The sequence below is a fragment of the Athene noctua genome, chromosome 9 (assembly GCF_965140245.1).
Source record: "Athene noctua chromosome 9, bAthNoc1.hap1.1, whole genome shotgun sequence".
In the NCBI taxonomy this organism is placed as follows: Eukaryota; Metazoa; Chordata; class Aves; order Strigiformes; family Strigidae; genus Athene; species Athene noctua.
Genome location: NC_134045.1, coordinates 16,871,486 through 16,887,207, shown reverse-complemented (window position 1 = coordinate 16,887,207; position 15,722 = coordinate 16,871,486). Strand labels below are relative to the sequence as shown.

At 39.6% G+C, this 15,722-nt stretch overlaps 2 protein-coding genes across 2 annotated transcripts in view; one reads left to right on the top strand and one right to left on the bottom strand.

Annotated features, from left to right (window-relative positions):
* Positions 1–13,161, top strand: part of GARRE1 (granule associated Rac and RHOG effector 1) — a 62,282-nt gene extending 49,121 nt beyond the window's left edge. The window contains exons 8-14 of the mRNA XM_074912970.1: positions 8–105; positions 1,573–1,698; positions 2,200–3,188; positions 6,511–6,676; positions 7,535–7,669; positions 9,937–10,015; positions 10,622–13,161. Of these exons, the coding sequence (XP_074769071.1) occupies positions 8–105; positions 1,573–1,698; positions 2,200–3,188; positions 6,511–6,676; positions 7,535–7,669; positions 9,937–10,015; positions 10,622–10,945 (1,917 nt within the window). The 3' untranslated portion in view covers positions 10,946–13,161. The remainder of the gene's footprint in view (positions 1–7; positions 106–1,572; positions 1,699–2,199; positions 3,189–6,510; positions 6,677–7,534; positions 7,670–9,936; positions 10,016–10,621) is intronic.
* A 514-nt stretch (positions 13,162–13,675) lies between these two features.
* Positions 13,676–15,649, bottom strand: SS18L2 (SS18 like 2). The gene is made up of 3 exons (XM_074912971.1): positions 15,543–15,649; positions 15,321–15,397; positions 13,676–14,507 (listed from the first exon to the last, which is right to left on the bottom strand). Exons 1-3 carry the CDS (start codon positions 15,609–15,611, stop codon positions 14,420–14,422), a joined length of 234 nt encoding a protein of 77 aa, XP_074769072.1. The 5' UTR covers positions 15,612–15,649; the 3' UTR covers positions 13,676–14,419.
* Positions 15,650–15,722: the final 73 nt, after the last annotated feature.

Here is a 15,722-nt window from a genome sequence, read left to right as displayed (position 1 = left end):
TTGCTAGGTGGTTGTGGATACAGCACAGATTGAAAATAAAGAAGCCTATGCTCCTCAGATAAGTTTAGAAGGATCCAGAATTGTGGTGCAAGTTCCATCAACTTGGTAAATAAAAATACTCTATTGCAGACTATACTAATAGCCATGACTGAAATATGTAGGGAAGAATATTGCAGTACAAATGGAAGAGAGAATACTATGCATATCTTCCTTAAGTTCTGTTACCTTGGAACTGTTTGAATACCTCTGTTCCTGACAGACTGACAGTTGTCTTTGTACTAGTGCTGCCTCTGGAGTCAATAAAAGAGAGCCGGGTACTAAAATGTTCCTTTTAAAGAAAAAGTAAAAAGCTTGATGATGAAAGAGAAGGTTTAAAAAAAAAAAAATAATTTAAAAGTCCAATACTATTCCTGTTATGTTCCTCCCTGGCAGGTCCTCACAGCTGTTACCTCAGGAAGGGCAGGAATTAGATGAGGTTAATATGTGAGCTTCAGGTCTTTCTTCACTGAGCTGTATAGCGCTGTCGTGAACTGCAGAACTCTGGTCCACAAGATGCTATTCCTACCAGTTTAATTGCCTGCCTAGGAAAGAACAGTAGGATTAATCTGCAGTTTAGGTGAGGTCGTCTTCCCTTTTGGAACAATTATTTGGAATTAGAACGCTTCCTTTCTGTCTTACATTGGAGTACTCAGTGCTAGAATTTCAGTACAAAATGGTTCATTCATCTGAATGCTTAGTGAGATGGCCTGTTACTAACGGTACCAACCCTATGGCCAGAAGTACACGTCAACTGATAGTCTGTTTACCCAGATACATCTAATTCCTCTATAGGGTATTAACTGGTACTGCTCTGTTCTCTTTATGTAAATTGCTGTATTGTGAAAGAACTAAAATAATGCAGTGTTTTGAGCCAGGCCTTGTGTGCTCTGGAAGAGCTCCGCCTGCTGACACACAGTGAGAGTGCCTCGTGTCTGCTGGAGGGGCTCCTTAAGGACTTGACAAATGTCCTAATATTTAGATTTTTCTGATTTCACCTCAAATTCAGTCCTAATTCTGTCCCATTAATGAAGAAAATTCACTAATCCTGCATCTTCACAGCTCAGTACAATCTTCCCCGGACTGTTGGATATGCTGAATAATTTTCCACATGGAGTCTGTCAGGGTGTTAGTGTTGGACTCCAGAGTACACCCATGCACTGGTGTCTTGTGTCAGGTTTGTTGAGTGCTCTTGCCGTTTTCCAGAAACGGGCTTTGTGTATGTGTTACTTCTTAACCTTTGTGCCTGAATTTATGCTGGCTCAGCTGAAGAGCTAATCATTAATCATGATTTAAATATAAACTATATAACTCTTAATTTTACAGTTAGATTAGTTGTATATTCAACAGTAGAAAGAAACTGGGGCTGCAGGCATAGTCTTTAGGAACCCTCAGGCATTCTTATATTATTCTGCCTTTACTAGTTGTACCTCTGTAGGAGCAGTAGTAGTGCATCAGTTGGCCTTTTATTATCTCACTAGTATGGTAAAATTGTTTAATGTAATTTTGATTTTAAGTTAAACTTAATGATTACAGGTGTCTGAAAGAAGATCCAGCAACAATGTCTTTGCTACAGAGGAGTCTGGATCCAGAGAAGACTTTGGGGCTAGTAGATGTGCTCTATACTGCTGTGTTTGACATACACAGGTGGAAGGAAGGAAGGTACATGTCGTCTTGGGCCTCATGCTGTGCTTTTCTAGTTCAAACAAAGCCATCGTTGCTGAAAGATCTGTACTGAGGAATTTGATAGTACTGGTTCATCAGAAAGGGCAAGTAGCAGTAAACCGAGAGCAAGAAATTGGTAATACACATAGTTACCTTGTGAGTACGTACAGAGATACATCAGTCTTTTCAAAACAAGACCAGCTCATCCGAGTGTTCAAAAGTATTTGCTTCTCTCTTACAAAAATACTCGATTTATATTAAATTAGTCTCCATTTAGGTCTTGAAATACAGTTAAAACCTTTTAAGGAATGGAAAGTAGTTAACGCGATTGCAAATACTAGTAATAATTTGCATTTTTACTGTAAGAAGTAGCTGATGAACTTAGCAGTCTTTGGTTTTATTTCTTCCAATAGCTATTACCCAAATAAACATTTTCCTCCGAAGTATAAACTCAGTTATGTATTAGGTGGTTTGATATATGTGTTTTTGTTGATGCAGGGAGCAAGCTTTGCCTTGTATTCAGATCCAATTACAGCGTGAAATTTCAGACTTTGGGAATCAAGTTGACATGCCATCCGGAAATGGAAGCAAATCTTCAGGTGGTCTACAAAAGACATTCTCAAAACTGACTTCACGGTTTACAAAAAAAACTTCCTGCACCAGTACAAGTAATACTGGAAGTTATTCAATCCCCAATACACCTTCTAAAAATGTGTTCATAAGTTCCAGCTCAGAGGAGAAAGCTAAAATGCCCACTAACATAGATGCACGGTTACAAAGCATCTTGAACATTGGTAATTTTCCTAGGACCACAGATCCCCTGCAGTCAATTCAGAGCACAAATAATCAGCTAGTGAATGGGTTTCTAGTTGAAAGACGGGACAACTTCTTCAAACCAGATGATGGCAAGGATGACAAAGGTATGAATTTACCAACTGACCAAGAAATGCAGGATGTCATAGATTTTTTGTCTGGTTTTAACATGGGCAAATCCCAGCAGACTTCTCCGATGGTAAAAAGAAGGAACTCTGTTGCATCCTCTACAGCAACAGAACAAAAGTCAGGAACAGTACAACAGCAACCGCAGTCTGTCTCTCACACACCACTGCATCCTTCTCAGCAAGGTTTGTCGCAGCAACAGCAGTCACAAAAGCAGCAGCAGCAGATGCAGTATTACCAACACTTGCTTCAACCTATTGGACCACAGCAACGTGTACCTGCCAAATGGCTGACTAATTCTTCACAGCAGCCAGCCCAAGCTGTTGGAGCTGGATTGTCTCATATAAACCAGTGGAACAATCCTGGTTTTTCAGATTTAAGCTCTGATTTGTACAGCTTGGGTCTTGTCAGCAGCTACATGGACAATATGATGTCAGAGATGTTAGGACAAAAACCACAAGGACCTAGAAACAACACATGGCCAAATCGTGACCAAACTGATGGAGTGTTTGGGATGTTGGGAGAAATCCTGCCTTTTGACCCTGCAGGTGTGTGTCTTTTCCTTTATTATGCTTTTTATAGGGTTCTTTTATGAAGAATACTGTTAAACATTGCTAGCAATAACTGTCATTGCCTAGTGCTATCCACCAGATGCTAAGGGTGCTTACAGAGGCAAGCAGGTATTTATATATATGCCTTTTTTCTTTTTTTAACAGAAGATGAACTAAAGTACAAGCAACTTTCATTAAGAAAGAATGGGAACAAATTCCTAGTTTCTTGTCCCTGTTGTAGTAGTTCTGACGTTTCCTATGTGGACCACATCAAAATACTGAAGGAGATACTTACAGATGGTGTTCTTCCTGTTGTTAATGTGTAAAGTTGTTTAAAACCAAACTCTTGAACTTACGTATTTTATCTCTCCCCAAAATGATCCTTCCTGCTCTTTAGCAGTCTTGCAGTCTGGAGATGCAGCCGGATCGCAGCTTTTCTGTATCCCTGCGTTTCCCCTCCATTATTGTGCAATTCCATGGGAGTACTGGTTCCTGTTCTGCAGCTGTTCTGCAGTGAAAAGCTTGGATGCTGAAGGGTTAGAGACTAAAGAGCAAGTGCCATGTGGTTTGCCAGATGTGTTTGAATCGCCAATAAATTGTAAATGTAGAGAGATTATTGTCAAAGATGAAGTGAGATAAAATTTTATAGCCATAAGCAAACACTAAAGACTATGAAATTGACTGGAGTCTAAAAGATTAATGAAGTCTTCCAATAGTAGTACTAAGAACAATTTACAAATCTATTATCTCGTAATTTCTGTTGGGTTGGAACACAGCTACAGAAACTTTGTGGTAGGCATTTATGAAAACTGCCTGGAGGGAGGCAGCACCAGAACTAACAGGGAAACCTTTTATCAAACCATGCATCCGTTTCCTGCGCTCCTTTGCATGCGTGTGTGCTCGGGCTGTGTAGGAGTCTCAGAAACCAGCTCATTTGACTCTAAGTTTGGTAGTTATTTTGTTACCTTAGTTGATAAATTAGTGTTTATAAGGCAATAATAGACATCATAGTTACATTACCAAAAGCTTCTTAACAATTTTAAGTCTGAATTAGCATCATCTTATTTAAACATACTTAAGGATTATCCCAACCTTTAAGGAGAGATAAAATGATTTTCACCAAGCACCAAATACACGTATCTGTACAGAAGAAAATGCATACATACAGAGGACTGGCATTTTGAGCATTTTGAATCCATCATATTTCTGTAGCATTTTCCTTTTGATCTACATCAAGCTACTTGGTTTGTTCCATTTGACATGATGAATATCAAGGTCTTTCAAAGTGATACTCTGAAAATATGACTTATTCAAGTCGATAAATTGTGCTCTGTGGATTAAGATACATGTTTCTAAAGTTTCAGTGATAAGTAAACAGTATTTTTCACAGATCTAGGGTTTAAAAAACAAAACCAACCAAAAATCTCTCAATCAAATTTTTCCATTGGAAAGTTAAATTGCGTTAATATAACTTGCCAGGTTGAGCTGTGAGGTAGGAATTTTCACTTTAAGCTCCAGTTAGTGTAGTACAGAAAGCTTTAAAATACAAAACACACTCCCATTTCCAGACTTTAAGACTTTGTACATTTGTCATTTGAAATAAATGGCATTACTTTTTTGATAAATATTTTTAGAGCCTGAAAATTATGTCTCTTTTCAGATGCAAATCTGCTAATTAAGAATTTATAAAATTGGTGGCTTTTCATGACAAAAGCTTAATTAGCTATGAAAAATGTATTTTGCAGTACTTCTGTCATCTGTAAGAACTTGATGAAGGAATGTCGCAGCAGAAACTAATAGAATGTAATCAACATTCTACTAGCAGAAAACTAGTAGAATGTTGATACCTCCAGGTCTTTTGAATTATTTTCACAGATGTGAAAGAACAAAGTCAAAAACATATCTGATATGTTTTTATTGAGGTAAAAACTAACACCAGTTGCTACTTTGAGTATAACAGTAATTTAACCATGCTATCCACACCAAAAAAACCCTAGACATCCTTCAGAATCTATCTAGAATCTATCCTTAGATCTGAGGATCTGTCTAGCTTCCAGCCTCATCTTAAATTGACAAAAATGTTTCTCAGAGAAAACAAGTATTAGTGGGAATATCTTGTTTCTGTACAGCTGCCAGATAGCTCTGTACTTTGCTTATATAATAAAGAATGTATAGAAGCAAAGTTATTTTCTTCACTGTTGTTTTAATTTTCATCCAACAAAATGTTTTCTGAATGTGCCAAATGAAAACAAGGAAACTTTTCTTCTGAATGCTGAATTGAATTGAATGTAGGGAAGCTGTCACATGGAAGACTGATTTCTGCTTTCTGTGCTGTGCATACTTGTTGATGTTCTTCAGTCTTCACTCTTAATTTAAAACTGAGACCAGCAAGCCAGCAGCTCTGTACTTCCTGCTGCAATTACTATTCATGTAGTCTAGACATTTTCTATAAATCCAGTCAGATTGCAGAGTTTTCCCTCAGGGGAGCAGGGGGGAGGCAAAAAGAAATAGAAGCTGTGGAAACTCAATTACACTGACTCGTAACAGCATTCTTTTTAATACATGAATTATTTGCTCTGATCAATCGAGCATTTAAAACACTTTTGGATTAAGGCTTTTGCTGTGTATGCTCAGGATCATGCTTATCACTTGATCACTTTTCAGATGCTTGGGACACACAAAGCACTTTAAGAATGGAAGAATTTTTATTTTTAGGAGTTACTGCTTTTTTCCTGTAAATATCAATCTTCTGAAATACTTTGCAGGTCAGGATCAGAATGTTTTTTAAATTGTTGTCTAGGCTTTGTAGGAAGTAGGCAGTCTCTGGGCTGTATGTTCTGATACGTTCAGTCTGAAATTCTGATTTCTTTAAGTAAGCAGGATTACAACATAGCTGGAAATCAAGTTCCAATCTGGAATCACCTATAATAATTGGTATGTTCTTTTCCTCTGAGCCCGTGTATTTGTACAGGCTTTACTTTGTCAGTGTCTGCTGATGGGATACTGGACCTTTCAGTGTATAGACATGATCATAATGACAAACGCTATTTCCCTGATGGAATGCAAGAGGCAGGTGTATGTCCACGTGAGAATTATTATCCACCATGTATGGATGGTGCATATCTACTTCTTTAAAACATTTCCCAGTCACGGTTCTTCACTGCTCCATGAAGAGGTATCCACTGTTGTCTGGCATTTATTATCAGTGAGGGAATTTCTGTTGTGGGGTATGGTCAAGCCTAAAGGATTAAATGAGGGGGATAATTGCAGTAGAAATAGCTGAACGTCAGCAACTGACTACTTGGTTTCTTTTATTCAGTTGGCTCTGATCCAGAATTTGCCCGCTACGTTGCTGGGGTCAACCAGGCTATGCAACAAAAAAGGCAAGCACAGCATGTCCGTCGTCCAAGCAACACACGTAGCAACTGGCCTCTTCCTGATGATCCTCATAAAACCTGGCCCTTTCCTGAGTATTTCACGGAAGGGTAAGAGCTTGGACAGGCTATGTATTTTTATTGTGTGTGAGTCTGTTTTACGTTCAAACTTGGCAAAATGTGGGAATATGGGGTGTTTTTTCCAATTGCTGCTGCACCTGTGAAAGCTGTACTTCATTATGTCAAGAGTGAGAAATTGGAGCCCTTCCTGCTTTGCTGATACTGAAGCAATGACATTTGTTTGTCGTCTTCAGAGTGGAATGTATACCGACTTTGACTTCAACAGAGGAAATAAGGAATTTATAGAACAGATTCATTCAGAATGGTTTTCTTTCAGTATTTTGAAAGAAAAAGACCTAGTTTTGATGAAAAGTGATGCTATCAAAGTTGCAGTACTTGACGGATTTGCGCTTTGTGGATTTTAGCCAATTAATCTTGCTACGTAAGGCTGGTACCTGACAGCTAGTATGTTAGCAGTACTTAGTCTCTTCAAAATCGTAACTATTCATTACAAAAGTGTTTCAAGATCCTCTGTCCATTTGTCCATAACATAATAGCTGTGATTCAAGCCAGCTTAAAACCAGCAGGACAAGTATGTGTTCTAGCTCTGTTTTGCAATGAATAAGTCAAGTGCTTAGAGATTCCAAAACAAAGCATCACTTGTTTCTCCTTTCTGACCAGGAGAGGCACTTTTACTAAAATAAATATATAAATTAAAATATATATATAAAGTGACTGTAACAGACAGAGCAGTTGATGTCGGTATTACTGATATATTCTACAAAGTATTGAAATTTCTTTGTGCTTTGAGGTATCACCTGTGACAAAGATTCAGCCTAACTAACTAGGGCATACAGTCTGGGCCAGGCACTATAAATACAAGGACTAATACAACTTCTTGTCTTGCAGTGATGTGACAAATAGCTGGTCTGGTACTCAAGGAGACTCTGCCAGCTCAAGTGATGAGACCTCCTCAGCTAATGGAGACAGTTTGTTCTCCATGTTCTCAGGGCCAGACCTTGTTGCTGCTGTAAAGCAGAGAAGGTGAGCAAAATGAACAGAAATACATACTGCTTCATAAGATTCTTTTTTAAATTAATAACTTCATTTAAGTAGCCACACAAAGGAAATTCCTGCTGATTAGATGAAGTTACACAAACCTGAGTTTGTGTACTACACTGATGATATGGATCAGTGTGTTGTGTATCTGACAGTAATGTCAGGGATTCCTAAACTGAGTTCTATTAGTAGCTGTCATCTTACACAAACCAGCATCTGTGCACATAGCCAGTTGTTAGCTACAGTTCAGTATGTCTAGAAAAGATTTGACGCTTTCCCTTTTCTGAGATAATCTATTTTGGCTGCCACTTCTTTCTAAACTACTGAGGTATTAGAGATCTTTTTTGAATTTGTTTTCTAAACTGTGTACTTCACTGCAGCTTTGTCCTTCCCGTAATGTGCATTTTGATGCCAGCAAGTTCCTATTTCCTGGCTTCTAGTGCAACTTTGTGGCACTCAAGAAATACTGCTGATAACGTGTAGACTTCTGTCTTGCCTTGCCTACCATGGCCATTTTAGTAGTCATAAATATGTGCCTATTTAGTTCCTCATTTCTGACAGTATGAAGAGGAGGCTTAATTGCGTTCATAAGTAAGCTTAGTAACTTAAAAACTAGCCAAGGATTTTAATTTATAAACATTCTACTTAAAAATATAGTATGAATTACAGTTGTTTTCTGCTTTTCTAAAGGGCTGGAAGCTGGGTATCTTTGGAACGTCAGTGATTCCATAGCAGAGAGTAGTTAAGATGATAATAAAAGGCACAAGATGAACCATGAATAGCAGCCCAATTCCAATCTGGGATCATTTTCAAACTAGTTCTCAGAGCCTTTTCTAAAAATAAGTGAGTTCTGTGGCCAAATACTCTATTTTTGTTTAGATCACAGAATAATTCAGTCAATACATTTAGATACAAGATTGCCCATCTGCTTTTTGGTGACAGGAAAAAGTGGATGTACTGCCAGTTTCCTGCAGATTATACCTGGATTATACCTTCATATGCATTGCCAGAAAGGAAGTATACTGGAGTTGAAAATAGTGAGACTAAGCAAGCAGTTTGAAAGGAATCAACCAAAAGAGGAGCTGTTTTCTTAATCTTCATACTTACCAAGACTTTATATAGAGGGGACAGGAATTGAGCTTCAGTAAATGCTAAATTGAAATTAATGTAAGAGAGCGATCTCATAAGCAGTCACAGTAGTAATTATTTGTTTTTAAAAAAAGAAGCAGGGAAGGAAAACACAGTAAGTATCTAATGGGTGAATTAATCTGCCAAGCCACCAGATATCTAGAGATTGATCATGGAGCCATTCATGGAGCAGGAAGAGCAGAAGTCTGCTTTATGTAATGCTCTGAAGAGCAGAAGGACATTTCCAAAGTGTGCTTCATTAAACAAAAACTGCAGCTGAAGTAACAGTAGTGCTGTCTTATGTTACTTTTAGGAAGAAAAACATTCTAGAGGCAAGGGCCTGACAAAATACCATAGCTAAAACTGTATAGCAAGAGAAGGCAAAAGAGTTGAGCAGTCTAAAGTTGACCTGTGAAGGACTACTTACCTATGGAGGCCTGATGATTGGAGTGTGGGGATTTTTTTTTTCTTTAAATGACAGATGAAAGTATAAAAGATTCTGCTTTAATCTGAACCCACCCCCCAAAAAACTAAACCAAAACCCCCAAAACAAGAAAAGACTTTGAGAATGCACATGTAGTCAAGGTGGTCTTTTTGATATTTATTTATAAACGGAAGTTGAGGAGTTCTATTTGATATCACAAATTTAAACCAAAGTTGTAACATTCTTCCTCAGTAAATTCACTGTGCTTCAGCAGCCATTTCACTTGCTCAACTGTTTCTTTTGTCTTACCTGTGAAGTTATTTCAGAAAAGATACTTGAAAAAAGAAAGACAGCAGGTAACAGAAGAAAAAAGGCAATTTCTGGCAGCTTTCTTCAAAGTGGGCAAAAGACTAGCCCATCTTCCTTTCACCTCCGCAAAAATGTGTGCATGTTGCTGAAGCTGTAGCTCAAAACTACTGCACTGTCAGGCCTCTGACAGTATTCAGTAATGGCTTGCTTTCTGCATTGCTTCTTTTACCTGTACTGAGCAAAAATCTGTGAAACAAGATGAAATGTCAGTATTTGTTCTAGGCTAGTGTGACAGACTGAAACTCCAGAATGGTCTATGCCAGTGGCAGATTAAGGTGGGTGACTCATTTACAAAAAAAAAAAAAAGTCAATGTCACTTTTTTTTGGGCAGAAAACACAGTAGTGGTGAACAGGAACCTAGTACGCTACCATCACCACCTCTTCTTTCTGCAGCAGAAGACCGTAATCAGGTAAGCTGAAACTGGCTTTGCTTAGTCATTTTTCCAGTTTGCATTTCGGGGTGGTTTACACTGGGAAAACAACTAGAAGAGCACCTGCATCTCCAGACTGCTAACCTCACCTAAACCATTTGCACTCAAATAGTACCAGATGCTTTTATCCAAGTTACGAAGTTTAAATATTAAAATTGGAAATCACTTATCTTTTTTTCCTTGTAGCAGAAATTATCACAAAACCGAAGATTTCAAGTTAAGCTAAGGGGCAACAGAGTCAATTTTAATTGTCTGGGCAGAGAAAACTAAAGTATCATTGGATTTCTTATCTGTCTTGCTAGAAATTTTGACTTAGAGTGGGGATACTATGTGTCAGGCAAATGTGCTGAAGTAAAGAAGGTTTTTCAATAGGAAAGTATTTTCAAGAATTGAGTGATATATATATATATATATATATATGCATCAATGCTGCTTTCAAACCTAAATTAATCTTCTGAAAGTGTCTTAAGGATGGGATAAGGTGGTGTGTTAAGCATTCTCTCAGAAAAGAAGTGTTTTGATATTAGAACAAAAATCAAACACACCCACCCCTCAACCCAAACCCAACTGATTTTGTTTTCTCAGGATAACAAAACCAAAACCTGGCCTCCGAAGGCACCCTGGCAGCATACATCCTCTGTCACCAACACGCTCCCCAGTCAGAGTACATCCTTGTATCCCATGAGCAGCCCCGTCAGCCAGTGGAGCGACACGATGCAGATCCTCCAGTCGCCCATGTGGGCAGCAGCCAACGACTGTGCTCCGGCAACAGGAATTTCCTCTAACTTTGCCTACGCGCCGCAGCAGCAATCACAACAACAGGCTTCCCAGCACAAACAGATGAATAAGGGCTTTAAATCTTTTCCAGTAAAGCACGAACGCAGACCATCTTACCTGCATCAGTACTAATTGCTTTTCATATTGGAAAATGCAGCACAGGGCCAAACATAAATTACACATACCTTGTTTCACAACTGTGTATTGGCTATATCCTGTTTTTCTCATTAAATATGGAATTGAGGGGGTTTGGGTGACATACACAAACTCCTGAATTCTGAGTGACAGTGCTGAGCAAATATGGCCAATATGTTTGTTTGATGTACACAAAACAGCCCAAAACTGTGATGTAGAAATGCTTTTAAAAATGTGTATATTGCCTTTACTTTCAAAACCTTTTTTTTAAAAGAACTGCTGAAGGACTACCATACAAGAAACACTGTATTTTATAGCTATTTTTCATATAGATTTATAGTTAAAACATCTTACTGAAACACATTGAATATGTTGAAGCAAATACATAGTGGTCACTTTGCTCAACACTGTGTTTAAATTTATAATGGACAAGCTGTAAAGCCTTTGTATCCTCCATCAAATGGCCTGTGGGCAGCTTTTTTTAAATGAAGTGCAACAGCAGCTTTTTGTGTGCCACACAAGCGAGTTCATTATGAAACTGTTGCAGAAACAGTTACGAAGTGGAGTTTTGTGGTAGTTTCCTTACGCTAAGTAAAGATCAGCAGAACCACTCAACCTTGTGTCACAAATGTTATCTGAGCTGCTTAAAGTAGATGGCATCTGTGTGGATAATATGACGCTGGTTTTCAGATAAATACACCATTTCTTACTGCTTCATTTGGCCAAAGGCATTATCCACACAGTGTTCCTTAAATGTGTGAAAGTATAGCCTAAAAGACTACTTGCATATATTTAAAGTCTTATTTCAGATGCTACAGTTGATTAAAAATTGTGAGCTGGCTCAGAAGATACTAAACTGAAATGTGGGGTAGCAGTTAGGTAAAAGAACATTATTTTTTTTAAAAGGATAAAGTAATTATTTGCAGTCAATATGTGCCATTAAGTGAACCTGTGGAATTAGGAATAATCTTCCAACCAAAGTGGATCCGGGAGAGTGACTGGTGCTTAAAAATTGAAGAACAATGGTAAATATATGTATAGCTATCCCACTGTATATTAATTGAGATTACAGAAGATTCTTTATATAGTTAGAGCTTATTTAAATTTTCATATTTCATCTTTGAAAGAGTCTAAAAACCACAATATTTTCTGGTATAAGAGTTTTGACAGTATTAATCTTATTTTTGTATTTTTCTTAAGTCATATCATTCTAATATGTTAACTACCAGTAAAATGGGTTATTAGTTCTAACTACATAATTTTTCAATGAAGATAAAGCACATTTGTTGTTTTTGTTTTTACAAACTAAGTACATCTATATCTAAAGATACCAAAAAATAAATACATTATATATATAAATAAAAAGTATACACAACACTAAAACTATTAAACATTTGGGTATTTCAGACCCATCCACATTTTTGTTTGTATGGTGACGGGCTGTATTTGCAGGCCCAGATTGTTACCTTTTGTGCTGTTTGAGGATGCCAATGTTGCCTGTATTTATGATATTGTCACCATGTTTTCTGAAACTTCATACTTACCATGTTTACAACGATTTGTTTGCTGTACATAGACTTTTTACAGTAATGTGCTTTGCACAATCAGTGTGGCTTCTGTCTGTGAATTGTTAATGGTCTGTACTACTATAATTTTGAAAACACTCTGCTGAAAATGTTAGTGGTTATTTAACTTGATGAATGGTTTTGAGTTTCCTAAATCTTGTCATTTAGATCTAATATTAAATCCTAAATTTGGTTGTACTTACTGGTTATTCATACTAAGACCAAAATGGAAGTTAATGAGAACACTTAATTTTGAACTTTTTCTAACAAGTGCCAAAATTCTTGCTAGAGTTTTTGCAGTTTATTCATAATTTCAAATGCTGGCAAGTTTCTGGACCTACATAAGTGAATTGCGAAAACAAAGAAAGTTTTGTCTGCATTTTGATGACGTAGGTGCTACTCTGTCCTTTGCTTCCGATTGTTCTGAACACTGGTAATTTTAAGAATTGTTGCACTTGGCAAATGAGTCTTGCCATTAAACTTCACTTACACTGCCAAGTGCAAGGGTTTGGTGCTTAGTTAACTTACCCTTATTGCAGTGCTTCTTGTGAATAGCTAATGCTTCTGAACTGGAACTGTACATTTTGTATTTTAAAGCTTCTGTAAAAGTAAACTATTTGCTTTATTAAAGATATACATTTAATAGGTCATACCTGTTTAAAATATGCACCTTGCTGAAAATGAGCAGCACCTTAAACTGTAACTTTGGTTTGTAAACAGAGATCTTATTTCATTAACATGGGATTATTTAACAGTTTGAAAATTGTCAACTGCCTACTTACTGACTCATCATATAAAAATGAACTTTATGCACTGTACAGTTTGAAGCATCTTTAAGGCTACTTTTTCGAGTAGAGTGCCCTGAAGACCTTGACCCACGAACTGCCTTGCTCTGTCTTTGAACTACTACTGCAGCTGAACAGTTCCAAAACCAAGTTACTTAAATTTTCAGCAATTAGAGTAAATAATTTTGATGGTAGTGAGCAAAGACTAACCCATGTTGTGTCATATGCCCCCCCCCCGACAGAACATTTCTCGCAGCCGTTAGTGCAGTGCATTTAAGCTATCTGAGGTGTGCAAGTGAGCCCGGCTTTTCCTGGGTGAGAGTACCCAGGCAGGCAGCTGCCCATCAATGCTGACAAATACCCAGGAAGCCTATGAATCCATTTTGATTATGCAAGAATTTACTTGTTTACAAAGTCTGCAGTACCGAGCAGTTCAAGTAAAAAAGAAAAGACTTGACACAACTGGGGCAAACGTACAGCCTTCTCTCACAGAAATAACAGCACAGTTTCTCCCCTGCACTTAATCGCTCTAAGTTACGCAACAGTCCTGTCTTTTCTAGAAAAGTTAACATTTCTATTTCACTAAACCACTGAGCTGCTCATTTGTTAACATGTTACATTAATCCAGACTCTACTATAATTTTCAAAGAACATCTTTAGTTTATTAAGCACAATTCCTGTAACATAAGATACAAAACACTCTACTGCTTATATATATAGCAACGTATGAGCAACACTCTCATGCCGGAGGTAGTTCCCTAGCTGAATGTTACCCTGTTATTGTACAACTGTAGTCGTGAAACAGTCTCTGCTTCAATGAGACCGCAAGAGTCCTCCAATGCTATGTGATGTCCTGACAACCAGGCTGTTTTCAGAAGTCTACTACATGGAGTTTTTCAGAGGGAAAAAGGGAGCGTGATGATTATCACCCTGAAGTTGTGTTTACAGCAATGAGGAAAAAGCTAGCCTAAGATTACATCAAAAACTACCTTCACGTTCTTAACATAAAAGTACAAGTGACTTTACCTGCCTGTCACCTTCTCAGCTCTCAAAGTGGGAGTCTAAACTAAGTATTTCTACAGCTTCTCAAAGCATCACTGCTTGTGTCCAGGTGTGCGCAGTCAGTCTACAGTCTTCTGCGAGCTGGGTGGCGTCGCATCAGCAATTGTAGCTAAATAAATGAGGTTTCTATGCAGGATATGCTGGTACCTATGAGAGGAAGAAAGATAGTATCTGGGAAATGTGTTGTTTTCTAGCAAACTACCCGCACTTGAGTAGTCGGATCAGTATTTGCTGTTAGGAGAAGAGAGGGCAAACTATGAAAATACTAAGCATAGATAAGGCAAACCCCTCCATACCCTGTCCTTGTTCTAACAAGCCCAGTACGCACTGAACCACACCCTGTAACCAAGTATGTGCTACCAAACAACTCTGATTGATAGTAAACGTGCACATTAAGATCTTTGTATGATCAACACTGAAAAAAAAAAAGATGCAGAACCGCAGGAAAGCAGCCCACAGGGGCAACGACAAAGCTCCACTGTTGGGCTGGTCTGAGCACAGAGCCAGCTCGGCAGCCGCTGTCACCCTCTTGTCATTCAGATCCTCAAGTTTAAGAGCTGAAGTGCTGCCGAGCCCCAGGCTGACCACCCTTACCCCATCTGACTCTTCCGTAAATACACACAGTGGGGGTGAAGGGGATGCGTGCCTAGCAGAGCTGGCTGTCGTATTAGCACAAAATAAAAACCTTGACAAAGAGGAGCAGGCAGCAGATTTATTCTATACAGTGGCATTTTTTGCTTTACGCATCTGTGAAACTAATTTTCGGGAACCCCCCTTAGGAATTTTCTTCGTAACGGCAGGAAAGCTCCAGAGAGCCGGAGCCGCGCTTCGCTCTCGGTAGGGGTCCGGGGCCTCGGAGGCCCTCGGGGCTCCGGGCTGGCGGGGGGCGGCAGCGCCAGCCCAGGCAGCGGTCAGAGCGCGCCGGCCCGCCGCGCCCGGCACCCGCGGCGGCTCACTTACTGCACGCAGTCGGTGGCCCGGCCCTTGCTCTGGTACTCCACGATGCACCGGATCAGCTGGTCGTTCTCCTCCAGCAACTAGGGCACAGGAGCGCGGCGTCACCGCCCGCCTCAGGCCCGCCGCTACCGCCCTCGGCCAGGGCCGCGGCGGGCAGGGCCGGCTCCCCCTCGCTCAGCAGGGCCGGCTGCCCCTCAGCCGGGCCGCCCCCCGCCCCGCGCTCACCCGCTGCAGCGTCTCCTGGTTCACCTCCGCCTTCCCGCGCAGCCGCTCGGGCACGAACGCCACCGACATGGCTGCGCCGCGGCCCCGCGCAAGGGCTGCCGGGACCCGCCGGCCCCGCCCCGCGCCGCGCGTGCCCAGCGGGGCCCTCCCGCGCGCGGCTGCCGGGGCCGCCGCAGGGCC

Bases quoted from the DNA above. Each gene is read 5' to 3' on its own strand.
- SS18L2 (XM_074912971.1), bottom strand. From the start codon at position 15,611: ATGTCGGTGGCGTTCGTGCCCGAGCGGCTGCGCGGGAAGGCGGAGGTG. The intron at 15,398-15,542 runs GTGAGCGCGGGG...CCTGTGCCCTAG, and splicing joins ACCAGGAGACGCTGCAGCGG to TTGCTGGAGGAGAACGACCA. The intron at 14,508-15,320 runs GTAAGTGAGCCG...TTCCTCTCATAG, and splicing joins CGGGCCACCGACTGCGTGCA to GTACCAGCATATCCTGCATA.